Source organism: Periophthalmus magnuspinnatus, chromosome 1, assembly GCF_009829125.3.
Source record: "Periophthalmus magnuspinnatus isolate fPerMag1 chromosome 1, fPerMag1.2.pri, whole genome shotgun sequence".
NCBI lineage: Eukaryota > Metazoa > Chordata > Actinopteri > Gobiiformes > Gobiidae > Periophthalmus > Periophthalmus magnuspinnatus.
Genome location: NC_047126.1, coordinates 26,350,773 through 26,374,696, shown reverse-complemented (window position 1 = coordinate 26,374,696; position 23,924 = coordinate 26,350,773). Strand labels below are relative to the sequence as shown.

The 23,924-nt window shown below is 38.5% G+C and overlaps 1 protein-coding gene across 3 annotated transcripts in view; it reads right to left on the bottom strand.

Annotated features, from left to right (window-relative positions):
* Positions 1-23,924, bottom strand: part of usp34 (ubiquitin specific peptidase 34) — a 58,542-nt gene that overhangs the window by 28,188 nt on the left and 6,430 nt on the right. For all 3 annotated transcript variants that reach the window (XM_055224005.1, XM_055224008.1, XM_055224011.1), the window contains exons 4-38: positions 22,542-22,792; positions 21,612-21,662; positions 21,348-21,497; positions 20,148-20,215; positions 17,450-17,642; positions 16,964-17,025; positions 16,730-16,811; positions 16,559-16,651; positions 15,064-15,189; positions 14,789-14,915; positions 14,316-14,443; positions 12,464-12,667; positions 11,273-11,691; positions 10,751-10,965; positions 9,912-10,027; positions 9,168-9,295; positions 8,506-8,595; positions 7,944-8,039; positions 7,744-7,826; positions 7,494-7,648; positions 6,899-7,012; positions 6,291-6,390; positions 6,041-6,203; positions 5,807-5,933; positions 5,322-5,475; positions 5,038-5,138; positions 4,250-4,465; positions 3,841-3,966; positions 2,769-2,891; positions 2,410-2,493; positions 2,227-2,313; positions 1,925-2,125; positions 1,050-1,132; positions 922-962; positions 165-289 (exon numbers count right to left, since the gene is read on the bottom strand). In XM_055224005.1, the coding sequence (XP_055079980.1) occupies positions 165-289; positions 922-962; positions 1,050-1,132; positions 1,925-2,125; positions 2,227-2,313; positions 2,410-2,493; positions 2,769-2,891; positions 3,841-3,966; positions 4,250-4,465; positions 5,038-5,138; positions 5,322-5,475; positions 5,807-5,933; positions 6,041-6,203; positions 6,291-6,390; positions 6,899-7,012; positions 7,494-7,648; positions 7,744-7,826; positions 7,944-8,039; positions 8,506-8,595; positions 9,168-9,295; positions 9,912-10,027; positions 10,751-10,965; positions 11,273-11,691; positions 12,464-12,667; positions 14,316-14,443; positions 14,789-14,915; positions 15,064-15,189; positions 16,559-16,651; positions 16,730-16,811; positions 16,964-17,025; positions 17,450-17,642; positions 20,148-20,215; positions 21,348-21,497; positions 21,612-21,662; positions 22,542-22,792 (4,682 nt within the window). The remainder of the gene's footprint in view (positions 1-164; positions 290-921; positions 963-1,049; positions 1,133-1,924; positions 2,126-2,226; positions 2,314-2,409; positions 2,494-2,768; positions 2,892-3,840; positions 3,967-4,249; positions 4,466-5,037; positions 5,139-5,321; positions 5,476-5,806; positions 5,934-6,040; positions 6,204-6,290; positions 6,391-6,898; positions 7,013-7,493; positions 7,649-7,743; positions 7,827-7,943; positions 8,040-8,505; positions 8,596-9,167; positions 9,296-9,911; positions 10,028-10,750; positions 10,966-11,272; positions 11,692-12,463; positions 12,668-14,315; positions 14,444-14,788; positions 14,916-15,063; positions 15,190-16,558; positions 16,652-16,729; positions 16,812-16,963; positions 17,026-17,449; positions 17,643-20,147; positions 20,216-21,347; positions 21,498-21,611; positions 21,663-22,541; positions 22,793-23,924) is intronic.

The window sequence follows — 23,924 nt, the reverse complement described above, 5'->3', positions numbered from 1 at the left end:
AATAAAAAGTAAAGAAACATTTTTTCTGTTATGCTGCCCATAGCTCTGCCACTCAGTCAGAATATTGAGAAGTCAGTGCATAACCTCAAAATGTATAATGGTATTAAATAATAATTGTAGTAAAACCAAGAGTAGATATCAATCAATAAACAATATGTTTGTACCTCTGGGATGAGCAGGGTGAGCTTCTTGAGCCAGTCATGGAGGTGTTCACTATCGGCCAAACTGGACTTTACTGAAGAGGAGCAGTGAGCCCAACTGACCAGCAACCACATAGAGTAATGAGTCACTGAGGAGAGAAGAAATATATACATCATATCTATAACATCATACTGAGGAAAGCACAAATGACCAGCAGTCACGTTGATAATAGGACTGGAGTTGACTAAAGATTAAAATTCTTGGTGGAGTAAAGACATGTCCTGCCAATCAATTAGTCAACTAAAAAGGGGGCCTGGCAAAAGCTATTATGTATTTCAATGTATCTGACCCAAACTGCACTTACAAGACTACAAATGCATGGGAGTTCATGCAAAAACTACTATTTATGCAGAAAAAGTAGCAGGAAACAATGCATTAACAAAGACAGATTAAAATAGTTTAATCTGCCTTTTTACATATAAATACCAAAACACACCAAATGTTCAGCTAATTCACTCCCTCCTTCTTTCTGCTGGTGTCCCATATAAATCCTTATCATCTAAACAAAATGATTAGTTGACTAATATATATTCTCTGATTCAAAATGAATCAATGAATCGACTAAACATCTTTATACCTACAGTACTAATAGATAATATAAAAATAATAAATCACATATCGATAATATCAATCATAACGAAACCTGGGACTAAACTGTTCAGGACAAAAACATTTATACTGTGCCATTACAATCTGACAATAGGCAATAGGAATATGTACCTTCATGGCGTGATCGGTGGTCGGACTGAGCCTTCAGAACTCTGAGAAGAAACAAGACAAAAAGGGATCATTTAAAGGTGCAACATTAAATCATAAATCATCATATAAACAGGACTCCAATGTCTGACCTGTGTGCGAGGTTGTCATAGGTGTAGGCCACATTTATCAAACGTTGGATCAGAGATGTGCCCTGAACCAGGCTCAGAAAAACCTACAGAGAACAGAGACAGGAAATTATAATGCTTGCTCCAAATCATAATCATCATCGAATTTGGTTTATTATTCATTCACTGCCCAAGATCACACAATTTTAAAATACTTTAAAAAAGCTGCATCTGGACAATTTTTGATGAAATTTTGATTCAATTCAACATGGAAAGCACTAAATGTTTTAATACAACTTTAGCCATATTGTAAACTGTCAAAAATCTGATACTAATCGATTCTAAAACCAGTATCAACAAAAATTAACCTTCCTGAATAGCTTTAGAATGAACTTGAGCTGTATCAGAACAAGCATAAGGCTACATGGACTAGTATATATCCATGAACCACTATGGAACCTACCTGGATGACTGAGGAATTACACAAGGTAATAGGCAAGGCAAGTTTATTTGTATAGCACAATTTGTACACAAAGTAATTGAAAGTGCTTTCCAGACTAAAAAATACATTAAAATAGCAGTACAAACAAATCAAAACATAAATAATCATCATAAAATTAACATTAAAAGAGAAGAGTGCAGAATAAAAACCTTTCTGTCATATGCACAGTTGAACAGAATTGCTTTGATCCTGGATTTAAACATTATAAAAGCTACAAAAGAAAGTAGTACTATTTAATGTTGAAAATGGTATTCATTTGTTTGAATAAAGAGCATTTTTTATTATCATCATTGTATCGGTATCCATTTTGAGTATTGAGTCTATTCCTTAGTATCGAAATCGAGTTGGAAATTTTGGCATCGCAACAACGGTACTGTACCCATGTCCCTCTTCCTACCTCTGTGAGTCGTGGGATGTGTAGTCCTTTGCCATGCTCCACTGTGGACTTCCTGGACTTCCCCGGCCACGCCCTCTTCCTCTGGCTCTCGTTTAGTCCGGACCAGGAAAACACATCGTGATAGGCCAAGTCCAGGTCTGGCGGATCCACAGCAAACTGACAGATGAGCTTCAACAAGCAGGCCAGGCAGTCCAGCAACCACTAATGAGATCACAAAAAATACTCAATACTAAATATCAGGAATCTAAGCCCCAACCTCCTTACTGAGAGGGGGAGACAGGATAACTACATTATTTTCTTACCACTGTCCATGATTCCTGGTCTTTCGGCTCTAAAATCCCAGAGTTAAAGATTTCCAAAAGCAGCTGAAGACCTCCAGATGAAACAAACTAAAACAGAAAAAGGAATCATTGTGACAGTAGCACTTATCGTACCAATGGCAGTAGTAGCAGTGGCAGTAGCAACAGTAGCAGTAGTATTATTACCTTGCAGCTCCAGGAGTTTTTGCTGTTCTCAATCTGATCTTCACTGGAGTCATCAGAGTCTGGGTACAGGTCACTGTAACTTCCCTGGAAAATCACCAAAGGTAAGGAGGGTAATTAAATATTATCCATAGCGGTGCTTCCACAGACATCTCATAAAACAATAGTCTTGAGCAGTGGACCAGATCTGAGTCAGTACAGCTAACCATAAAAAGGGTACAAATAGAGCCCAGGAAAGATCACTAGATTACTCAAACATGCTTAGATGACATCAAAAACCTCTTGTTCTGATGTCTTTTTACAGCAGATTCATCTTACGCAAAACTGGATATCAATTTATCTAATGCGTATTTCTCTCTTACGGTAGACTCTCTGTGAATTCGCCTGTTGGGTTTGCCCAGAGCCTCAATGATCTCCAAAGCATACAGCAGTTTGTGAGGACTCTTAATCCTGAGCAGCTCCTTCCAACACAGACCCTCCTCCGTCTGAAAATAAAACAGATAAATGAACAAAATCTTATCCAAAAAAACCAAACAAAACATCGGGCAGTATGTAGGAACTGGATCAAATTTTTTAAAGAACAAAATCTTTTTCTTTCTAATTTTAATAAATTTTTTATGCTGAAACAACACCCAACTCAGAAAAGAAGCAGAGGGGAAAACACAAGTGACACCTTTGTGTTTTAATTAGTTTTTGAATTATTATTATTGTAGTGTAACGTTTCTAGATTATGCATACTTCCAATGGGAAACGCTCTTCCACTCTCAGTTTGGAACAGATGATCAGCTTTGAGTATCATAGTTTCATGAAAGACTGACAAAAAAGCTTCTGCATTACCCTATTCTTGCATCTCTGGGAGAGTTTATGCAAAATGGAAAGTGAAAGCAATTTCTCTGTTGTTGCTGTAATTGTGCAGAGCTTGTATAGCTTGTTAGCTCACAACAGGGGGAGATGAAGGATACTTCAACACCCCCGATCGAGTGCCACAGACTGATGGTCAATACGGTGAACAATATGTGCATTTATAACAGGTTAGAATGAGAGACCACGAGACCTTTACTCATGCTTAGATCCTTAATAGGACACACTAAATATTTGATATTGGCTTTATCAACGTAGATTTTGAAAAAGTACTTCTTAATGTGGGCCAAATCATTTGAAAGCTTGAGGGACTGCATTTGGCCTTTGGGCCATAGTTTGATTTAGATGTTTTTGAGCTCATCCAGACATAAAAAACAAAAAAAAACAAAAAAAAACCCTCATTACTGACCACTGACATGCAACAATTTTGCCAATTTTCTGACGCACATTCAAGCTTAAAGATATATGGATAGGTGGAGGAAAAAATAGGTACAAAACTAAATAATACAAGAAGTCATTTAGTTTTGAGGTAAATATGAAACATTATGTACAGGGTAGTTAAAAGGCTCTGACCGGTTCGTCTGAGATGTTCTGAAATGCCTGGAGCATTTTGGGACATGTGGGCAGAAGCATCAGCAGCTCCCAAACCCGACGAGAGAGATTCTCTGCGTGAAAGTGCAGCTCCTCACAGCGAGTGCTCTGAAGGAGAAATACAAGGTCAGTATGAAGAACCAGAGGAAGTAAACAACATACAGAGTACAACAATTATAGTATAGATCTGTACATTAGATTGGGTCAGTTGCAAGGCTATTCAGTAGTGGTTGATCTTGGCTTGTTTACGTGATTGTCTTTTGGCACAAAACCATGTATGTTTGTGATGAAGACACAATATTATTAACTAGATCAGAAAATACCATAATACTTAAACGTATTGTGAGGTACATTATAAAAACATCTTACACCCCCCTCCCTCTCCTCTCACCTCTGTGCTCTCCTGGGCCTTGTCTGCATGGGGGCTTGGCGGTTTAAAGGAGGCCAACATCTCTAACAGCTCAAACAGTGACGTGAGGTGAGGCTCCTGTAGCAGCAGTAGCATTGGGATGTGTTCTTTCTGAGGAGGAGGTAGACATGACGCAGGCAGTTGTACCCCCTCACCCTTCCTCTCCCTCCTGGGGGCGCCCAAGGACACAAACACCATCTGAGAACACACAGGGGCAGGGCACATAAATATTTAGTTCATGTTACTGCTATTGTTTTGAAAATGCTAAATTTTCCAAAAATGACACATTAACATGTTTTCACAAGTTTCACTTCCATTTTTGACAGTCCGAGTCTCCTCTCCCTTTGCTCCCAAGTCACCCCCCCTTCAGAGTGATAACACAATTGGCGTGCATCTCGCTAATAAAACTACTGCACATCGCATCAGGTTTGTCTAGGTGCTGTGTACAGTATTGTACTATGTTTTTGTATATTTATTGAGAATTGTCACGGAAGCATGGATGACAGGTTTGTAGGCTGAGCATCACACAGAAACTTACAGTTAACCACAAAGAGGATTAACTGTAAGATTCTGACTTTCTAACTGTAAGTTTTGAGCACTGTTTGCATGCTGCATCACTGTGATGACTTCTGAAAGTTGTGAAAGGTGCTTATAAACTCATCATGGTGAAATATTAAGATACTTAGAATACATAAGGCAAGTGGAAAAGTTATATTTTGTTGAAAGTAGTGATTTAGTTGAAGTTTTTATTTGGGTAAAAGTCCACTGACCTGCATGTCTTTAAACCCGAGTTCATGCAGTGTTTTCTCATCGTAGTCTGTGGTGAGCTCATGTCCAGAGGAGATCATTCTGACCGGCCCCATTAGCCCCCCTGTGGAGAGAAACAGTCAGTGTGTCTGCAAATGCATGAGTTCCAGAATGATGCAAAAGTAGGACTGTTGTACTAACTAAACTAAAACAAATGTGAAACAAATTATATTGTTTGAGTTGACTTATCAAAACAGTCAGCAAATTAATATTAAAATTTAAATAAAAAATGAAGCCCGTTTCAGACCTGGAAAATCTCCAGCCCCCTGTCTCGCGCTCTGCCCAAACTCCTGGAGCTGAGGCTGTTGGTTCAATTGCTCCTTCTGAAGGTTCTCGTACCAGTGCGTGACCTCTGCCCTCAGGTCTGCCACTTGGTCACTGGGGTACATCTCGATGGTCATCTGCAAATATGGGAATAAATAATAATGCTAATAATTAGTCTTTCAGTTAGAGCACACCAACCGAGGAATTGGCAGTTTGTTGCCAATCCATATTGTCTTTGTGTCCTTGTGCAAGACATTTCAACCACCTTGCTCATCTGTGATTGTGGTGTGTGAATGAACATCTGAGATTGGCAGCCTCAACTCTGTCGGTCTGCCTCAGGGTATCTCACCACCACCGAGTGTGGAATGAATGAATAATGCATTTATGAATTTGAATGTTGCAGACTCTACCATCTCTGTCTGACCATGACCAACAGATACATCCAGACACTGTGGTAAGACATAGTACCTTGTCTGGGAGTCCTGCAGGTTGACACACAATCCTCAGAGGCAGAGACTGTTTATCACTCAGAGCTTTGAGGTGACTGCTGATCCCAGTGCCCTCGATCTGCCACTGACGGAGGTGGTACGCAAACCTACAAGAATGACAAAGTGACAACGATGACAATAATGAAAATGTCATGATGAATGAATCATGAGTCCTACATTTTGCATCCTTCAATCCTAGATAAACCGCCCGTACCTGCGTCTGAAGGCCTCCAGGTGAGTCTTTAACATGAGCAGCCCCCTCTCGATGCTGGTCAGACTGGAGTGAGCGTCTTTCTCTAGATTGGCTGAGGCCATAAGCAAACTCTCCATGCACTTCCTGATGAACTCCTGCTCCTTCTCCAGACCTGTTTTGCCTGCTGGAAATGACAAAGAAGAACTGTTACTGAAGCAAATCAATAGTGTAAAAAATCAACAGAAATAAAAAACAGAATGTATAGAGGTACCGTTGATGTAGTAGGAGTTGATGTACTGGATGGCTGCACGGCTGATGTCTGCAGACTGAGCCCTGAGAGCGATGCCCCACAACTGATCCATGCCACACAACTGAGAACAAATACAGACACAGGGTTTAAAGGAAACTATTTTATAGATGTTGATTTGTTATATTAAAAGTGATATTGATACTTTGCAGCTGATGTCATTAACATTCCTTGTAGATATGATGAACTACAGGCACTGCGCTGTCTGAATCTCTGTTAGAGTTTAATATGAGCTTTATTTTAACACAATCTGACAAGAAAGAACGGACTTTGTTGAGATGATTTGTGCTGTTAAACAAGTCACACAAAACATTATAGTCACAAGCTAGCTAGCATTAGCCAACAGTTTTTCAGTTAGTCACTTGCACATTTTTTATGAACATAAAACACCTAAATTCACATTGGACTCACATTGATCACAGGCTTCTGAAAATGTGCTGTTTTTGTCTGTGTTTGCTAATGTGTGCATTGCATCTTCATGGTAACTGATGAACATTCAACCATAGAGATACATATAGAGGATCCCCAGTGTGATGTCACTGCAAAGTATCAACTAGGTAGTGCAGTACTACCTCACAGCTGGCAGCGTTGTCCAAAGCGCTGGTGGCAAGCCGAGCAAGATTACACAAGTGTTGAAACAGGTTCAGTCCAGTCATCGAGATGGTCTCTGGCTTAAGCTGTGGCATCTGGAAACAAGTAGTAGAGGACATATTAAACATCAGATGTCACAATACTAAAATTTCAAACTCAATTTTGATACCAAGGAATTGACTCGATACTCAATACAGATTCCGATGAAGACAACAGAATGTGATTTTCAACATTAAATCATAATACTTGTTTTTATATTACCATGTGGCCTTATATCTGTGTAATGCCTCAGTCATCCAGGTAGGTTCCATAGTGGTCCATGGACATATAAAGCCTATGTGGTCTTGTACTTGTTCTGTTACAGCTAAAGATCATTCTAAAGCTATTCAGGAAAGGTTCATTTCTGTCCTGTGAATGTGACTTTTTTAGCATTGATACCTGCTCAAATTAATATCTAGTTTCAATACTAGTTTGAGTGTCAATTAAGATCAGATTTTCAATTTTTGTGACAACCTTTATTACAACGATCACCCTATCACCAGCAGAAATATAACTGTATATATGAAAACGTCTCACCTTCTCAAGGAACAGATGCTTGTAGGTCTCCATGCCCATTGCGTGTTGGTCTTTGGACCGGACCTGGTTCAAAAACCAGTGCAGTGCGTCGTCGTAACATTCAGAGTCCTCCACCAAACAGTGCCACAAGATGTCTACCTGCTCCAGACTCAGCCCTGGAACACAAATGAAAAGATCCCAGTCTCAGTTCTGGTCTAGGTTCCAGTGTCGGTCCCAGTCTTGGTCACAGTCCCGGTCCCAGTTTACTGACTGAAGTGGTCCGGAGAGCCCAGAGTGGAGAAGACACAGGTGAGAAACTGTAGTCGGACCTGGACCTCCGCGCTGTGGCTGTACCTGAACGCACCACAGAAAAAACAGACACCTGAACGCACCACACGAAAAAAATACATTTCATATTTGAAGCTTTAGTTGTCATTAATCACTTTTTATATATTTTTAGTTTGTACTCACAGTGCAAACTTGTGTCTCTGCTCCCTGACCTCCTGGATGTAATGTTGCAGATCATCAAAGAACAGCCTCATCATGTGCAGCTCCTTCTCCGCCCACCTAAAATGTTTTAACAGGTGTGTGACAGGTTTTGATGATTCTCTAATTTTGCCTTACTTGGTGGGATACTACCTGCTGTAAATATAAATTATAGTTTTACACTAATCAAGCAATTTGTGACAAAATGTTGAAAGTAGAAAGCTCTGGGGGAGGGGGGTTCTAGGAAGAATTCGATCTAAAAGTTGGGCATAATTTACACAAGAAACACATTTTTTCTGATACTTTAAACATGATTTCAACAAAATAACAATGTTTGATTATTATTTGCCAAATAATAATTCCTGTGTACAATAGCGGTGTTTTGGCCTATTCTACAGCATGGTTGCTATGTAACGATTATGGAATTCCCTAGTGTGATGTCATGATTTCCAACCAGGAAGTAAAATTTTAGACCTAAAAAAATTGCCAAACTGAGAAAATATTTTTTTTAGCAAAACATCCGAGTGAAGAGTTTACATGTCCTTACATAGTGATCCAGTGAGTGTCGTAGCTGGAGCCGAACTGCTGAAAAGTGCCGAAAAGTTTTGGGAGCAAACGCAGAGACACCACCACAGACCTGAGAGAGGAGAGGTTAGAAAAAGCTGTTTAACACACAAACCCTGCATGTTTAAATTCCATACACTTTCACTAGAATCATTTGGATGATTTCAACTAAACTACCACTTCATTACATCACAAGGTGGAACAGAGGGTTTTGACAGACTAATAAAGCAGGATTAGTCAAACATGTGTGAATGAAACAAAACAACTCCAGGCATGTTTTTCATTGGATAACAACATTATACATGGCTTAAGGATCACAATTCTGAGATAGCCCTAATTTAGAACCAATTGGTACTAGTCTAGTCCTAGTTTGATGCTAGTTCAGTACTGCACTGGCAATTTCACAGAGCATTTTATTTTTCCAAAATTGTAATGCAGCAGTATTCAGTCATTAATGAAACAGATCTAGTATTGAAATATTTTGCGTGACCTTGAATTCTCTTAAAAGTGTTGCCATGTTTTGCACATTTTCAACCCTTCAAAAAAAATCTACCCCTGGAGAAAATGTAGTTGAGCAGCCCTGATCTACACCAAATGTTCAAAGCTATATCCATCTAAAACTTTATAAAAACAGGTATGTGTTACCGGTGGTGTGCAAGGTTGTCCAGGCAGCCCTCGATGAAGCGCATTCGGATCTGTCGGTCTGTGAACCAACAAACCAGCGAACACAGCAGTTTCTCGGCTTCGTTTATGAGGCCCTCTGACAAATGGATCTAAAAAGCAGAAGAACATGGTCAGAAATGTTGACAAAGGACGAAGAATTCAATGAATTTAGTGATTATTGACTGTTAATATCAGTTCGCATTTATTAGTTGTCTATGCTTCATGTAGGTGAATACATATAAATGTGTTACGTTAGAGTGCTGTACTGTTATTCAGCCTGTTGTTCTCCATTTTATTGTTATTATTATAACTTGCTTTTAAAGATAAAATGTCTGTTCTTAGTGTCAGAGTTTGTAAAAATACATTTGCTAAAAAATGCAACTTATATGTATATTTTCTTCATTATTATGCATTTTTTCACTTCAGAGCAACGTATAGTCCGGAAAATACGGTAAATGTACTGAGTGAAAGGAAACAAAGTGACACAAATAAAAACAGTAATATGTATGGGATGAGACAGAATGGGGTCCATAAGAATGATTTGAAATAATTTAAACCGCTAAAGTCAGATCTATCCCAAATTTGGTCACATGATTTTCGTGATTTCTTATATATTGTGTATTTATGCACTAAGATAAAGTTATAAAAATGACCAAATAAAGTAATTTTTTTCAAACACTTTTATTTTTTTAATCTTTTTTTTAACCAACATTAGCCCTGACTTACCGCATCCTCGTCTTGCACCAGGTCCCACAGCAGAGTGTTGCCTTTCTTACAAACATTGTCCAAGTTTATGTCTGTGACCGCATGACTCGAGTACTGATGTTTATGGACCGCCGGACCTGAAGATAGAGAGGGGCAAAGTATGTTAGTTTGAATTAAATTTATATCGAAGAAGAAAAAGAAAAGGGAATTGTTGGGCTTCAGATGACATTACTAAATTCTATAGGCCAATAATATTTAAAGGGCCCATATTACGTTTTTTTTTTTCCTGTTCTATGTTACAATGTTGTTTCCTCATCAAAAAGATATGTAGAGTTGTGTTGTTTCATTCACACATGTTTAACACACAAATATTGTATGTAGTAGTACACTCAAACAGAAACACTGTTCCATCTTGTCTGTGTAATTCCTCAGTCGTCCAGGTCTGATTCATAGTAAAAGCGTAAAGTAAAATCTGTGAACTGGACAAAATGTTGTAGGAGTAAAGAGGTTTCACTGCTGTTCCATCTTGTGATGTTATTTGGTAATAAAAGAAATGCTGCACTGTGTTTTTAAACTCCATATGCCTTCACTAGAATCACTGGCAATTTCACAGCTGAAATTATCCAAATTTGTAGGTATTGCACAGAAACTTACTGCTAACCCTAAGGAGGGTTCAAATAGGGTCCGGGAGAGATTGCTAGATTACTCAAACATGCATGGATGAGACCTAAAACCTGTTTACACATGTGGAAAAAAAAAAAAAAAAATCTATTTTGCATAATACCCCTGTCAAATAAGTTTACTCTTTGCTTGTATCTATGTATTTTTATTTATTAAATTGATAAAAAATATTATATTACCTTGCACCAGGTGTTCATGATAGATGGAGGCCAGGTTGGGCAGGTGCTGTTGGAGGTGAGAGCTCAGTTCAGCATGAGAGTTGATTTGGACTAGCTCCTCTTCGCAGCCTGACTCCTCTCCATCAAAGTCCGCCATGTTTTTCTCTGATTTGGCACTGACCTGAGAACTGCTGCAGCTGACGTCATCGGCACTCAACATGTCCTCCACCATCGCACTGAGGAGACGGGAAGGGGGGGGGGGTAAGAGAACCGTCAACAAACAGCAAATACATCAGGGTAAAATTGCTGTAGTAATGCAATGTATTTAGATAGTAAAAGTGAAAACAGTAGAAAGGAGAAGTGAGTGACTTTGCTGAAGATTTTGTGTTTTTTGGATTTCTAGGTAAACAGTCAGATTAAACTCATGATTCACAAGTTTAAACTGCCTTTATATAAATACATTGTTTCTTAGTACTCTAGTACTTTTTCTGCATAAACAGAAACAGAATAAATCAAAAGTTCACCTAACTAACATTTTCTTACCCTTCGTGATGGTGGTGATGATGATGATGCTGAGGCCCGATGAACCTCCTACAGTTGAAGATCTCGCTGCTCATGGCCTCTCCCAGGAAGTCTGCCGGCCTGGGCAGACAGGAGGGCTCTTGTGGTCCCTGCCCCAGAGGAGAGGCTCCAACGTCGGGTACGTTCTGCTGTGACTCTGGGCCCTCCGTCCGCCCCGTGGTGGAGGTGCTACACTGCTGCTCTAACAACCGCATCCTCCCCTCCAGACTCGATGACGTCACCATTGTGCCAGATGCCTCTGAGCTGAAGGGGAGGGGCTTAGCTTTGCCCCCGCCCCCTGGTGTATTAGACTGTGCTTCCTCGCCCAAAGCTTCGCCTGCCTTCCTCTTCCTGGACTCTGTCTGGTCCCTGGTCTGGTCTTTTGCCGTTTCTGTTGTACACTGTAAAAAAGAAGGTACGGTTTTGTTGAAATTGCTTGAAATCTAGGGACTGAATCAAGGGTAAAACCAGGACTAAACCACGACCAAACCAAGTACTATAACAAGACCCAGGACAAAAAACAGGGATAAACCAGGACTAAAATGGGGAAATAAACTAGTGCTAATACTAGGGCACAACTACAACAGACTATTTCAGGATTTAACCGGGGAATAAATCAAGACTTTAAAACTGTTTTTTGTTTCAATTATAGTTGAGCCCTTTTTTGTAAAGTACCAAAACCACAGCTAAAACCATGACTAAAAGGGGTCTAACAATGGATGACTAAAGCAGGACTAAAATAAGTTCTAAGCTAGGACACAAACCAAGACTAAACTAGGACTACATTAACAAAGGACTATTCCAGTACCAGTCCCACAACTACAGTGGAACTACAACAGCACTAACCCAGACTGAAGACTTGACCAGAAATAAACCTATACCTACAACCTAAAATAAGACCTCAACCAGGACTACAACCATGACTAAAATAATGTCTATAATCCACTAAAACCAGGGTAAACCCGAACTTAAGTGGGGGACAAAAGCAGGGCTAAACCACAACTTAATAAGTACAATATTCAGTATGATAACAAGGCAAGGACTAAACCGGAATATTCCATTAAACCAAGGACTAAACTGGGACTACAACAGGGACTAACCCAGTATTAAAATCAGAACAAAGTCAGGACTAAAACCAAGAGAGGAGCTACTATAATTTAAAGTAGTGCTCACCTCTTCCTCATCCTCCTCCTCCTCTTCCTCCTTCAAAGCCTCGGAGTCGTTCATGTCGTCTGACTGGATGTCGCTCCCTGGGCTGGCTGCTGATTGGCTGGCTCTGCTCGATGCTGCTTCATTACTGGACGCTTCGCTCCGGCCACTGCTGCTGCCCTCCTCCACGCTGTTCGCCGTCTCATCTGAGCTGCCCTGCATCGACTCCTGGGAAATGTCAAATACAATAAAGAAAAGTAGAAAAATAAACATGGACTAAAGCAGGAATAAAGCAGGACTGGAGCAAGACTGGAGCAGGAGGACTAGAGCAGGACTGAAACAGAAGGACTAAAGCAGGACGGAAGCGGGACTGAAACGGGACTGAAGCAGGACTGAAGCAGGACTGAAGCAGGACTGAAGCAGGACTGAAGCAGGACTGAAGCAGGACTGAAGCAGGACTAAATAAGCATTGAAGGGAGTATCTGCATTAACATTTTATCATAATAAGGGTGGGTAATGTGAAAAAATAATCTTTTTTCTCTTTATATTGATCAATCATGATTTTCAATGTTATTTTACTTTACTCAAAACTGCAAAAATGGCTTTCAATATTAATATCATGAATATAAACAACACAGATATTTAAGAATTGGCATTTAACAGAAAGTAGTAAAATTTCTTTCACCAAGTCTTGTGTCTGCTCCAAAGTGCATGCTTTTACTCACAGAGGATTAGCTGTAGACCTCTCCATTAAAAACACCCAAGCTGATCATTGACCATTAGAGAGGACTGAATTGTATTAATTGCACAGTGCTACTCCACAATAACTTATTTTTAGAATATGGTTATGCTTCACAATCTCATAGCACTATTTTAATTTCAAGTATATTATTAATATTATAATAAAATAGAAATTTAGAGTAATAATAAAGGCTAACGTATGAATGAAACAAATCACAACTCAAGGTATGTCTTTGTGGAGGTAACATCATAGCATGGCTTAAAGCTCACAAAAGTACATTTTGACTAATAAAGGACATTTAAAAAGACTGCAAAATACAAAATAGAGCAGATTAAATATATACACATATACGTACGTACATACAAACATGCATACACACATGCATACACACACACACAGAGCAATATAATTTTCACTTTAAATTGAGGGCATAAAAGTTGTGATGGGCTGCCACAATATTGTCTGAGTTGCATTATAGGGGTAATTAAAGCTATTGATTAATATCTGTCTATATCGCCCACACTTTGCATGGTGCAACAGCTGCCCTGGTAGGCTGACAGAAGAGGCAGCTATTTTGTGGCATCAGCCTCTCTATACAAACCCACACGGAGAGAAGCACATCTTGTATTGATATACACAACCAGTCAATGGTTTGGACACACCCTCTCATTCAATGTTCTTTATCTTTCTGTTTACCGCTTTCAACATTTTATACAGAAGACCTCATATATATGATATAAGACATATGGATAACAACTAAAGAAAATATTTTTATATCTTATATTCAAATCCACAAAGTATTCACTTCATTTCTCAACAGTGCTACAAACCCTTGACCTTCACTCAATGAGCTTCATGATTAAGTCTACTGAAATGGTTTTCACTTCACAATTGTGGCATGTCTGGATCATAAAATGTGCAAAACAGAATTCAAAGCAAAGGGTGGATATTCTTCAAAATCTAAAACAAGTTATTTTGAATGACACATTCCACATGTGTCCATTCATAAATTTGATGCCTTAAGTGAGAATCTACAATGTAAATAATCATTGAAATAAACAAGTCAAACTTTTGACTGGTCGTGTACATTCATTGCATCGATGATCATATCACATTCATGTTCTCTTCACTGACCTCTGTGTCTGACAGTCTCTGCTGGGAGCGTTTGCTGCTCATCACTGGGTCGTCCATCTCGATGTCGGACCCTCCACTGTGTTGAGTGTCACTGTTATCACTGCTGTCTGGACTGGCAGCGGGGGACCCTGAACGCAACATGGGACACATTTAAACTAACCAAACTACAAAACACTGTATTCATAATAGGTTTGTCAACAGTATTGACAAACCTGTACTAAAACTAGTATCAAAACTAGATACTCATTTGAATAGGTATCGGTACAAAAAAAAGTCACATTTACAGGATAGAAATGAACCTTTCCTGAATACCTTTAGAATGATCTTGAGCCATATTCTGAACAAACATAGCCTTGTTTCCACAGGTTCGCTTTGTAACGGATCGGTAGAGGCTATAAGTGCCTCCACTGTCTAAAGTGAACCATACCGCCCTACCTAGTGAACCGTATGAGTAGATGTGAGTGGAGTTGTACCTTTCTTGTTCATGGGGAGGCTGGTGTTGAGCAGAGAGGCGAAAGAGCTCTGTTTGGAGAGCTGAGCTTTTGCTGCCAAAGCGTTATTCCACAGAGCCTTGATCAACATGGAGGCCAGGTACAGGGTCTGAAGGAGAAACCGGGGTTAAATCAGGTCTAAATCAGGTCTAAATCAGGTCTAAATCAGGTCTAAATCAGGTCTAAATCAGGTCTAAATCAGGTCTAAATCAGGTCTAAATCAGGTCTAAATCAGGTCTAAATCAGCTCTGTAGTACCTGTTCGGTGTGAGCACTGGGGTGCAGACCAGAGACCAGGTTTAGGACGTGTCTAAGAGGAACTGGGTCCAGGTTTTTGATGAGAGATGGAAACAGGTCGTGGATGTAACGGCTGCAGTGCTTCAACTGGAGACAAAACAAACAGAAAAGCACTGAATAAGAAACCCCAATGATATGCTGTGAGTATTAAAGCAGACACATTAAGCAAAAAAGACTATTCAGAGTTAATATAGAAAACATTTTAATAGAAGTTAATCGCATGGCTAAATTGTGATTAATCGCAAATTGCTGTTGACTTGAGCATCCAAAACAGACTTAGGAGCAGTACCGTACTGTGATCATTTAAGATGGTAAAACGTTCATGTTTCTGGCCAGTCTGTTTTGTTTTTCTATCATGAATATATAGAAAAGTACAAAATTTGAGTGAAGGAGCTGAGTGGAGTAGAGCCACTGCTCCTCCACATCGAGAAGAGCCAGCTGAGGTGGCTCGGGCATCTGTTGAAGATGCCTCCAGGATGCCTCCTGGGCATGGCCCACTGGGAGGACCCCGGGGAAGACTATGTCTCTCGGCTGACCAGGGAACGCCTTGGGGTCCCACTGGAGAACCTGGAGGATGTGTCTGGAGTAAGGGAAGTCTGGGAGTCCCTGCTTAGACTGATGCCCCCGCGATCGAACATCAGATAAGCGGAAGAAAATGGATGGACGGAAGGAAAAATCTTATATGCGGATTTTGATGGCCAGTGTCAAGACAAACAGCAGATAGCCGATAAGCTCTTCCCATATTTTAGGGCTGATTTGTACAAAGGTTTTTAAAGTGTTGACAATTTATTAGGGGTGGCATGAGACAATTCCCACAAGACAAGACGAGTTACAAGATTCAGTTCATGAGAACAAGATTTTTACATAAGTTGTAATAAACAAAAGTAAACGTATGTGGGGAAAAAAATCTCTGAGATAATTTTACTGTGCGCACAGACTTGTGGCATTTTTGTTCCGTAAGATCTTGTGGCACAAGATCTTGTCCCATCCCTACAATTAATGTTATACAATTACTTAAAACTCAGCTACTTTCTACACAGTAAAATATATAATCGATCTCTAAAATATTTTTTGTTTGAGACCACACCTTCCTGGTCTCCATTGCCTCATACTGTTAAGTGTTACCAACTTAGCTCTATAATTTTATTATTTTGAATTAGGGTTGTCAAGTAGTGAAAATCAGATACTAATTGATAGTAAAGATAGTATTTTACAAACAACAACACATAACTGGATAAATTTGACCTTTCCTGAACAGTTTTATAAGAACTACCTTAAGTATAATAAACAAATAATGTTATTTTGTGTTGAAAATTACAATATTGTTTAAAAAAGAGCTCATTTGGGTATCAAAAGCTGTATCGAGTATCGCCTCTATTCCTTAGTATCAAAATCGAGTTTGAAATTTTAGTATTACGACAGCACTACTTTGAATTATAGCAGCTCCTCTCTTTACCTGTGCTGCGGCCCAGATACAGTCCACGTGTTGAGTGCTCAGACGACCCTCTGCAGCCAAGAAGTTCAGGATCACCTGGCACTGCTTAATGATCTGAGGGACAGTGGAGGATATCAGATTAGGCTCAGTAACATTACATGAGAGTAGGAGTTATAAAAGCAAAGGTTTCACCTCAATGTGCAAATTTGGTCCAAAAATGTGTTCGATTACATTATTGTGAATCAGCCAATCAGCAAGCTCTTTGGCTATCGACCTGAAAGAGACACAGCAGCAGAGAAAGCATTGATAAATGAAAAATTAATAAATGAATACATACATAATAGGACATGAAAAATGTAATTAAAATAAAATACATAAATACATTAAATTCAATTAAGAAAACATCTACAGATTATAAAGACTCACGTTTCAGTGTCAGAGACCAGAGACTCATTGTTACAGACGTCATTGAAAGTGTGAAGCTGGTTCTGATGGATAAAAAAAAATTACATTTAAATCATTTGCAATATTATGATTACTCACTGCTATTACTACTACTAGCAACAACCACTACTTAGAACTACCAACTACTGCTATCAAGACTGTGCATGTAAGTGCAGCCAGTGTACTAACTCTACTGTCACTACCTAACTTTACTAATGCTTCTATTAGGTATAACTACACATCTTTCCATCTTTGTGTATCTTAAATCTATTCAAAGTATAGATTGGTTAGGAATAATGTATTTATTTATTTTTCTTCTTTTTCTTCTTTTATCATATTGTATCCTTTATAATCAATATTAGTTATGGAAATTCAAGCAAACATAAAATCAACAACTACAAAAAGAAGTAGTATTATTAACTACTACAAAGGATCCTAAAACTATATTATAATATTACAACTACATACAGTTATCTGGCTGAGCCCGGCCAGCCTCATGGTGAGAGTAGGGGACATGAAGTATTTGAAGGCCAGGTCGAGGCTTTCTTTGTCGAAGCACAGCGCCGCATCCAGAGGCTCCTTCACTGTGCTCCACATGAGGTCGGCCATGTTACGAGCTGCACTCTGTCTGAGCTCCTGGTCTGACAGCTTACACAGGTATCTGCAGCAAAACATAAGAAAACACAAAGGATTAAGGGATAGTTTGGTAGATATTAGGGATGGGAGATATATCGGGTCCAGTATCGGTATCGGCTGATATTGATACCAATTTGTCAATATTGGTGTTGTCCGATGCAGACTAGTATTATGTAACACGTAACAAATTAGTTTATATTCTAGATAAATGCATTATTGTTACTTTGGGATTTTTACTTAACTTAAGATAACTTTGTGGGATTCACTATGGATTTTAAAAGCTAAATATCGATTATTGGCCACAGCAACAGGTTAAATATCGGATTTGGCTCAAAAAAAAAAAAAAAAAAAAAAAAAAAAAATCTATATCGGCATAATCCCTGATAAATATTGGGCATTTTTTGTTTGGACATGTCGTTTGAATTATAAAAAAGAGGAAAATCTGATATATTTCTATGTTGTTGTGTGAGCATTTTAAAAATTCTTAACCTGGGCAGTGTGGAAATAGAAGAGGGCAGAATAAAAGTGCCGGCAAAATAAGGCTCATTTATGCTCCACTTTCGCATGTATAGAGCAACAAATAAAATAATAAACGGAAAGAAGCCTAGAAAAATTTGATGAGGGAAGCATTTTTTGCTTTGCCATTTGTTATAGTCACTTTTAAAAAGTTTAGCTTGTGCTATCAAGCTGTGTTCACTACTGTCCCCTTAGGTTAGCACATGTACAGCTCCATTGCAAAGATTCCACATGTTCTAAAGAGACAAATTAAAATACAGACAGAACAACATAGAGGATGCACAGAAGCCTTCATGCGTATCCATATGCACCTATTATCAATCATCACATCTCTCCTGTTCTCTCCCTTCTCTTCCCTCCTCCCCTCGCCCTGCTTTTCGCCTGCTCCCTCTCTCACTCTCCCTAAATTCTCTCTTCCCATCTTCCTTCGTCTCTCTCCCTTCAGCAGCAGATTTTTCAAATTTTTAAGGGATTTATTTCCTTATCCTTGCACTTATACACAAGTCTGTAATGCTGTATTAATAAGAAAATATAAGTTTTTTTCTCTCTCTTTTTTAACCTTGCAGTTTCTTTCTGCAAAAATGCATAAATATTTCGAGCCAACATGTCAGTTTCAACATGTGTCCATCATGTTATTGTCATATGTTCTGATGCTAAAACTGAAAATTGCTGCAAAACATATCTACCTACAGATAGTAATAGTCAGTAAATCAGCTGAACTTCACTCTGTGTCCTTTCTGTAAATGCCAAAGTCTGTGCTGAGGAGGTTGCCAGGTAGAGCCACCGTTGCTGTAGCTACAGTCTCCATGGCAACAGCAACAGCAGCATCCGTCTCCTCACTCGACCCTCTTCTTCGTCATGTGCCCCTAAACCAATCAGTGTCATCCATCACTGAGCAGAGATGTTGCTGAGGTCCAAGTTAACCCTTTAAGATGAGGTAGTTTTTTTGTAAGTATACTGCAGATATATCTATTGTAAGATAAGAAGCAATTTATTGATTCTGTGGGGAATCTGCATTTGATCCATATTTTAACATCTCTGTTAGTATTGTCACGATTCTAAAATTTCAAACTCGACATTTGATAGTAAAGAATAAACTCAATACTCTGATACACATTTCGATTCCCAAATGATAATTAAAAAAAAAACACTCTTTAGACAATAGTGATTACACAGATATAAGAAAGTACTATGATTTAATGTTGAAAATCACACATTAAATCATAGTACTTTCTTATATCTGTGTAATCCCTCAGTCATCCAGGTAGGTTCCTTGGGCTGGTGGTTCGTGGGTGTATACTAGTCTGTTTGGTCTTATAGTTGTTCTTATACAGCTCACGATCATCCTTTTTTAGTATCAATACTAGCTCAAATGAGTATTTATTTTCGATACTAGTTTTGGAATCAATTCATATCTGATTTCGATATTTCTGACAAGATCAGTCTCTGAGTTACCACTGTCAGGAGCAGTGCAACTCCCGGAGACTTATCTCGGCAATATTTTTCGTCTTGCTACTTTGGTGCAACTTTTAAACAGTTTAAACATTGATTAACAAAATAAAGGTGTTGTCAAAATTGCACAATAGTTATGGTTTGACAAATAAAATAAATGACAATATTTGGCCATTGTTAAAATTTTAGGTGCTAAATAACATATCTCTACACATGTCATATCTATTGTCCTGTATTACCACATGACATCACAAGGTGGAACAGAGTGTTTTCAGTTTGAGAGAAGAACTCTCAAACTGAAAATTAAACATGTGTGAATTAAACATATTAAACATGTGTGAATGAAACAAAACACACCTCCAGGTATGTTTGTAATGAGGAAAGTAGATTATAACATAGATCAGAAAATAGCGCAATATGAGCCCTTTAAACAGAATAGTGCTCTGACCAGCATAGAGCACGCCACACAAGACAATGGGAAAAGGAGCCAAGAACCCAGATAAGTGGTTTATTAGTTGTAATAGTTTTTGTTTAGTTTAGTTGAGAATTTTAGTGAGCTCACCTGATGACGTAGGTGCGAAAGGGGATTATGTGCTGCATCACGGCGGGAATGTGCAGCCATATTCTGATCTGTGACAGAAACACAGAGGGGGGGGGGAGAGAGAGTTAATCCAAAAACAAAAAGGCAGAAACTACAAATAACTACTAAACCTGTGAGTAGGACTAATAATAATAATAATAATAATAATAATAATAATACATTTTATTTATAATGCACTTTACATTTGAACAACAAATCTTAAAGTGATACAGTACAAAAAAAGACATTAAAAACAGAAGACAATTAAAATCAGTGTAAAAGCAATAAAACAATAGCCGGTGTTTAGACTGACTGCAAATGACTACCAGAGGCAGGTAGTACTCAGTGATAGTTACATTTACTTGAGTAACTTTTTAAAGAAATTGTAATTTTAAAATTGCTTTTCTTGCAGCCTACTTTTACTCCTACTTGAGTAATAATTTCATTGAAGTAACAGTACTCTACTTGAGTAAAAGTTTTGGTTACTCTTCCCACTGCAAGCCTACAAGAAACAAAACCTTTATGTTGGCAATATGTAATGATTTGAACATTTATGTTTCTTGCACTGCCCCTTCAGATATGATTTAGTTTGTCTCATTTTTGTGTCTATCCTTTCAAAATACCAGATTTGCTGCAGTATTTAATATTTTGTCCTTCAAATTATATTCACTTCAAAGTATAAATCAGATGTTATATCTTAACACTTACTCTTACTTGAGTAGTAGGTTTCCCAAATACTTAACGTCACTCATACTTGTGTAAAATTTTTGGATATGCTGACAACAACTGATGTTCAACATATTTTTGATCAATAAACTCAAAAACTAAAATACTGCACAAATAATAATTATTAATTATAAATGCAACAATTGTCTTATTAATTGCATGAGTTAACTTCTTAATTGATACTTTGCAGTTGGTGTCATCAACATTTCCTGGGGGTGTGAAGCTAACTGAAGGAAGGAATAACCACAGGCTCCTGGAAATGTGTTTGAATCCATTTTTGTATTTTTCTTGAGTTTTCAGACTATCTTTAAACTTTTTTGGCAGTGTCGGCATTGTGTCACTATGGTAACTGCTGAATATTCCGCCAACAGAGATGCATATAAAACAACCCCAGCATGATGTCACTGCATAGTATCAATTGTGACAGTTTGGGTTATTGTTTTGTTCATTACTCACGTTGGACACGATGGTGATGAAGGCATGTGCGATGGGGAAGGGTAGCGTCTCCGGAGTCCCAAACTCAAAACAGTCTTTCATCAGAGAGAGGCCGTGTTTACCACAGAATAGGCACACATACCGCAGCAGGTGAAGAGGCACCTCCACGTCCTGAAACACAGAAGGCAGGGTGGTGATGCTCCCCTCTCGGTAAGGAGGTTGCGGGTTAGACTCCTGATCTCTCTGAGTGGAGTGTGGTGGGTTGAGGGTTAGTGATAAACTTACATTCATGTCACAAAAGGAGCCGAGGATGTTGCTTTCATGAGCAGAAATGTCCTGAGGAATATAAAAAATATGTTTTAGTTACCATATATATACTAAACGTCCACACCATCTTGGTCTAGATATACAACCAGTCAAAACTTTTCTTTTTTTAAAACTTTAAAACTTTTTTACACACTTTTTACATTTATGTTTCCTTCTTTATTTCCATGATTATTTACATAAAAAAGGAACTATGAATGGCAGATCTTTTTTTTTAATAGCCGCCCTTTGCTTTGATTGCTGCTTTGCACTTTCGGCATTTCTTGACCCTGACAAGGCAAAATGTATAAAGTAGTAATAATCAACCACACCTTTATTTTAAAATAAAGGTTTAAACTGTCAGAAAAAGTGCCTTCCTTGTGCATTAACTGTCTTTGCATTTTGGATGGAGTTGCCATCAAGACACTCTAAATGTATGTTATCATGTCCAATAATAAGAGGTCAAAACCACAAGAAACAATATTTTGAGAATTTAGATCATTTACAGAAAGTTCTAAAAATTATTTTTCTAGATTATTTTTGTACTTTTAATAAATTTTGTTTAGGCACCTTCATTAGAATAAAAGGAGTTTAAAAATATGAAATGTCATGATTTTTGCAGAATTGAATTTTATATTTAAAGAGGGAGTATTTAAACTATTAAACATGTTTTATAAGTTTCAATTTCACACACTGCGTTCCTCCTCCCTTTGCTCCCCATTGTACTGACTGTAAGGAGGGTTTGAATAGGGCCCGGGAGAGATTGCTCGCCTACTCAAAGCTGCATGGATGACATCTAAAACCTCTTCAGGGATGTTTTTGTTGAGGGAAAAACGTTATAACATGGTAGAAACCTCCAAAAATCAATTTAGCATAATAGGCTTTCTTTAAATTGTCCCAGTCCCTACTCACCTCTATAGTGGGATGTGTGTTGTGTTTATAGGCTGTGTAAAGAGGAAACTGGATTTGAAAGATTTTGGCGGCGCACAGAAGCAGCTTCTCTCTCTCCTCTGTGCTCCAGCTACTAAATAGCTCCACCGCGTCTCCATCTGAACCTCCAGCCTCAGCCCCAGCCTTAGACGAGCTCTCCACAGCATCCAGCACCTCCGCCTGGGCTTCAGAGGGCCGATCCTGCCCCTGGTGTGATTGGGGCTTGTCAATAACTGAATAAGAGAAAAAAAAAAAAAACATCCAACAAGTTATTAAGTAAACTGCTGATGTGACAATTTTGAAACAATGAAATTAAGTTGAAGGTACTGTTTCAACAGGCTTAGTCCAAACTCAGACTTTGTAAGGCCTGAAAAGAGGTCAACCCAGAGTTTTCAGTTTCACAGAGAGAGTAAACCTAAACCCTGAGTCAGTCACCAGGGTAACTCATTCTGCCAACCTAACCTGGTCCAGAGCAGGTTTTATTCCTCTAACCCAGAGTTTAACCAGAGTCTACGCCTGAAGGAAAGCAGTGATTGGACAGATCACTTCCCCATTCACAGAAGTACTAGGAACAGCGAAAACAAGGTTTAATGATGAGGATTCAACAATTGAATTTATTTTCCAATTTCATACATTTTGTTTCAATTTGTAAGTGTATAACAGCAATAATAGCAAAACTCACTGCTTATAATAACTTCTTAAAGTAGTTTGGTCACGTTTATCAGCTTGATGTCAGGCATGTATTTAATGTCACGTATAAAAATACAGCTTATGTTACTACAATCCAAAAGCTCAAATATATACAGTGGTCCTTCATTTATCACGGGGTTACATTCTAAAAATAACCCGCAATAGGCGAAATCCACGAAGTAGTCAGCTTTATTTTTTACAATTAAATATATTTATATTTACAATCATATGTTTAAAGGCTGTAAAACACCTCACCACACACTATACACTTTTCTCAGACAGGCATTAACATTTTCTCACATTTCTCTCTTGTTTAAACTTTCTCAAAGTTCAAACCACCAGCTCCAACATGTCATAGTCACACTGCTAGCGATCAAACATTTATGTAAATTTGGCTGAACGCATTCTGTACCATACAGGAGACACGACACGGAGGAGACTGATGGACAGTGGCCTACAGTCCCTTAGCCAATCAGGATGCAGAACACAATGCGCATTCCTACGCTGTAAAAAAAAGCATGCAAAACTGCCCTAACAAAATCCACGAAACAGCAAGACCACGAAAGGTGAACCACATAGTGTGGGACAATTGTATCAGACCTGCAACATGTGCAAAGTGATGGTGTTTAAAAATATTTTAAATTTTAAAACAGTATTTAATGAGCTAAAATGCAA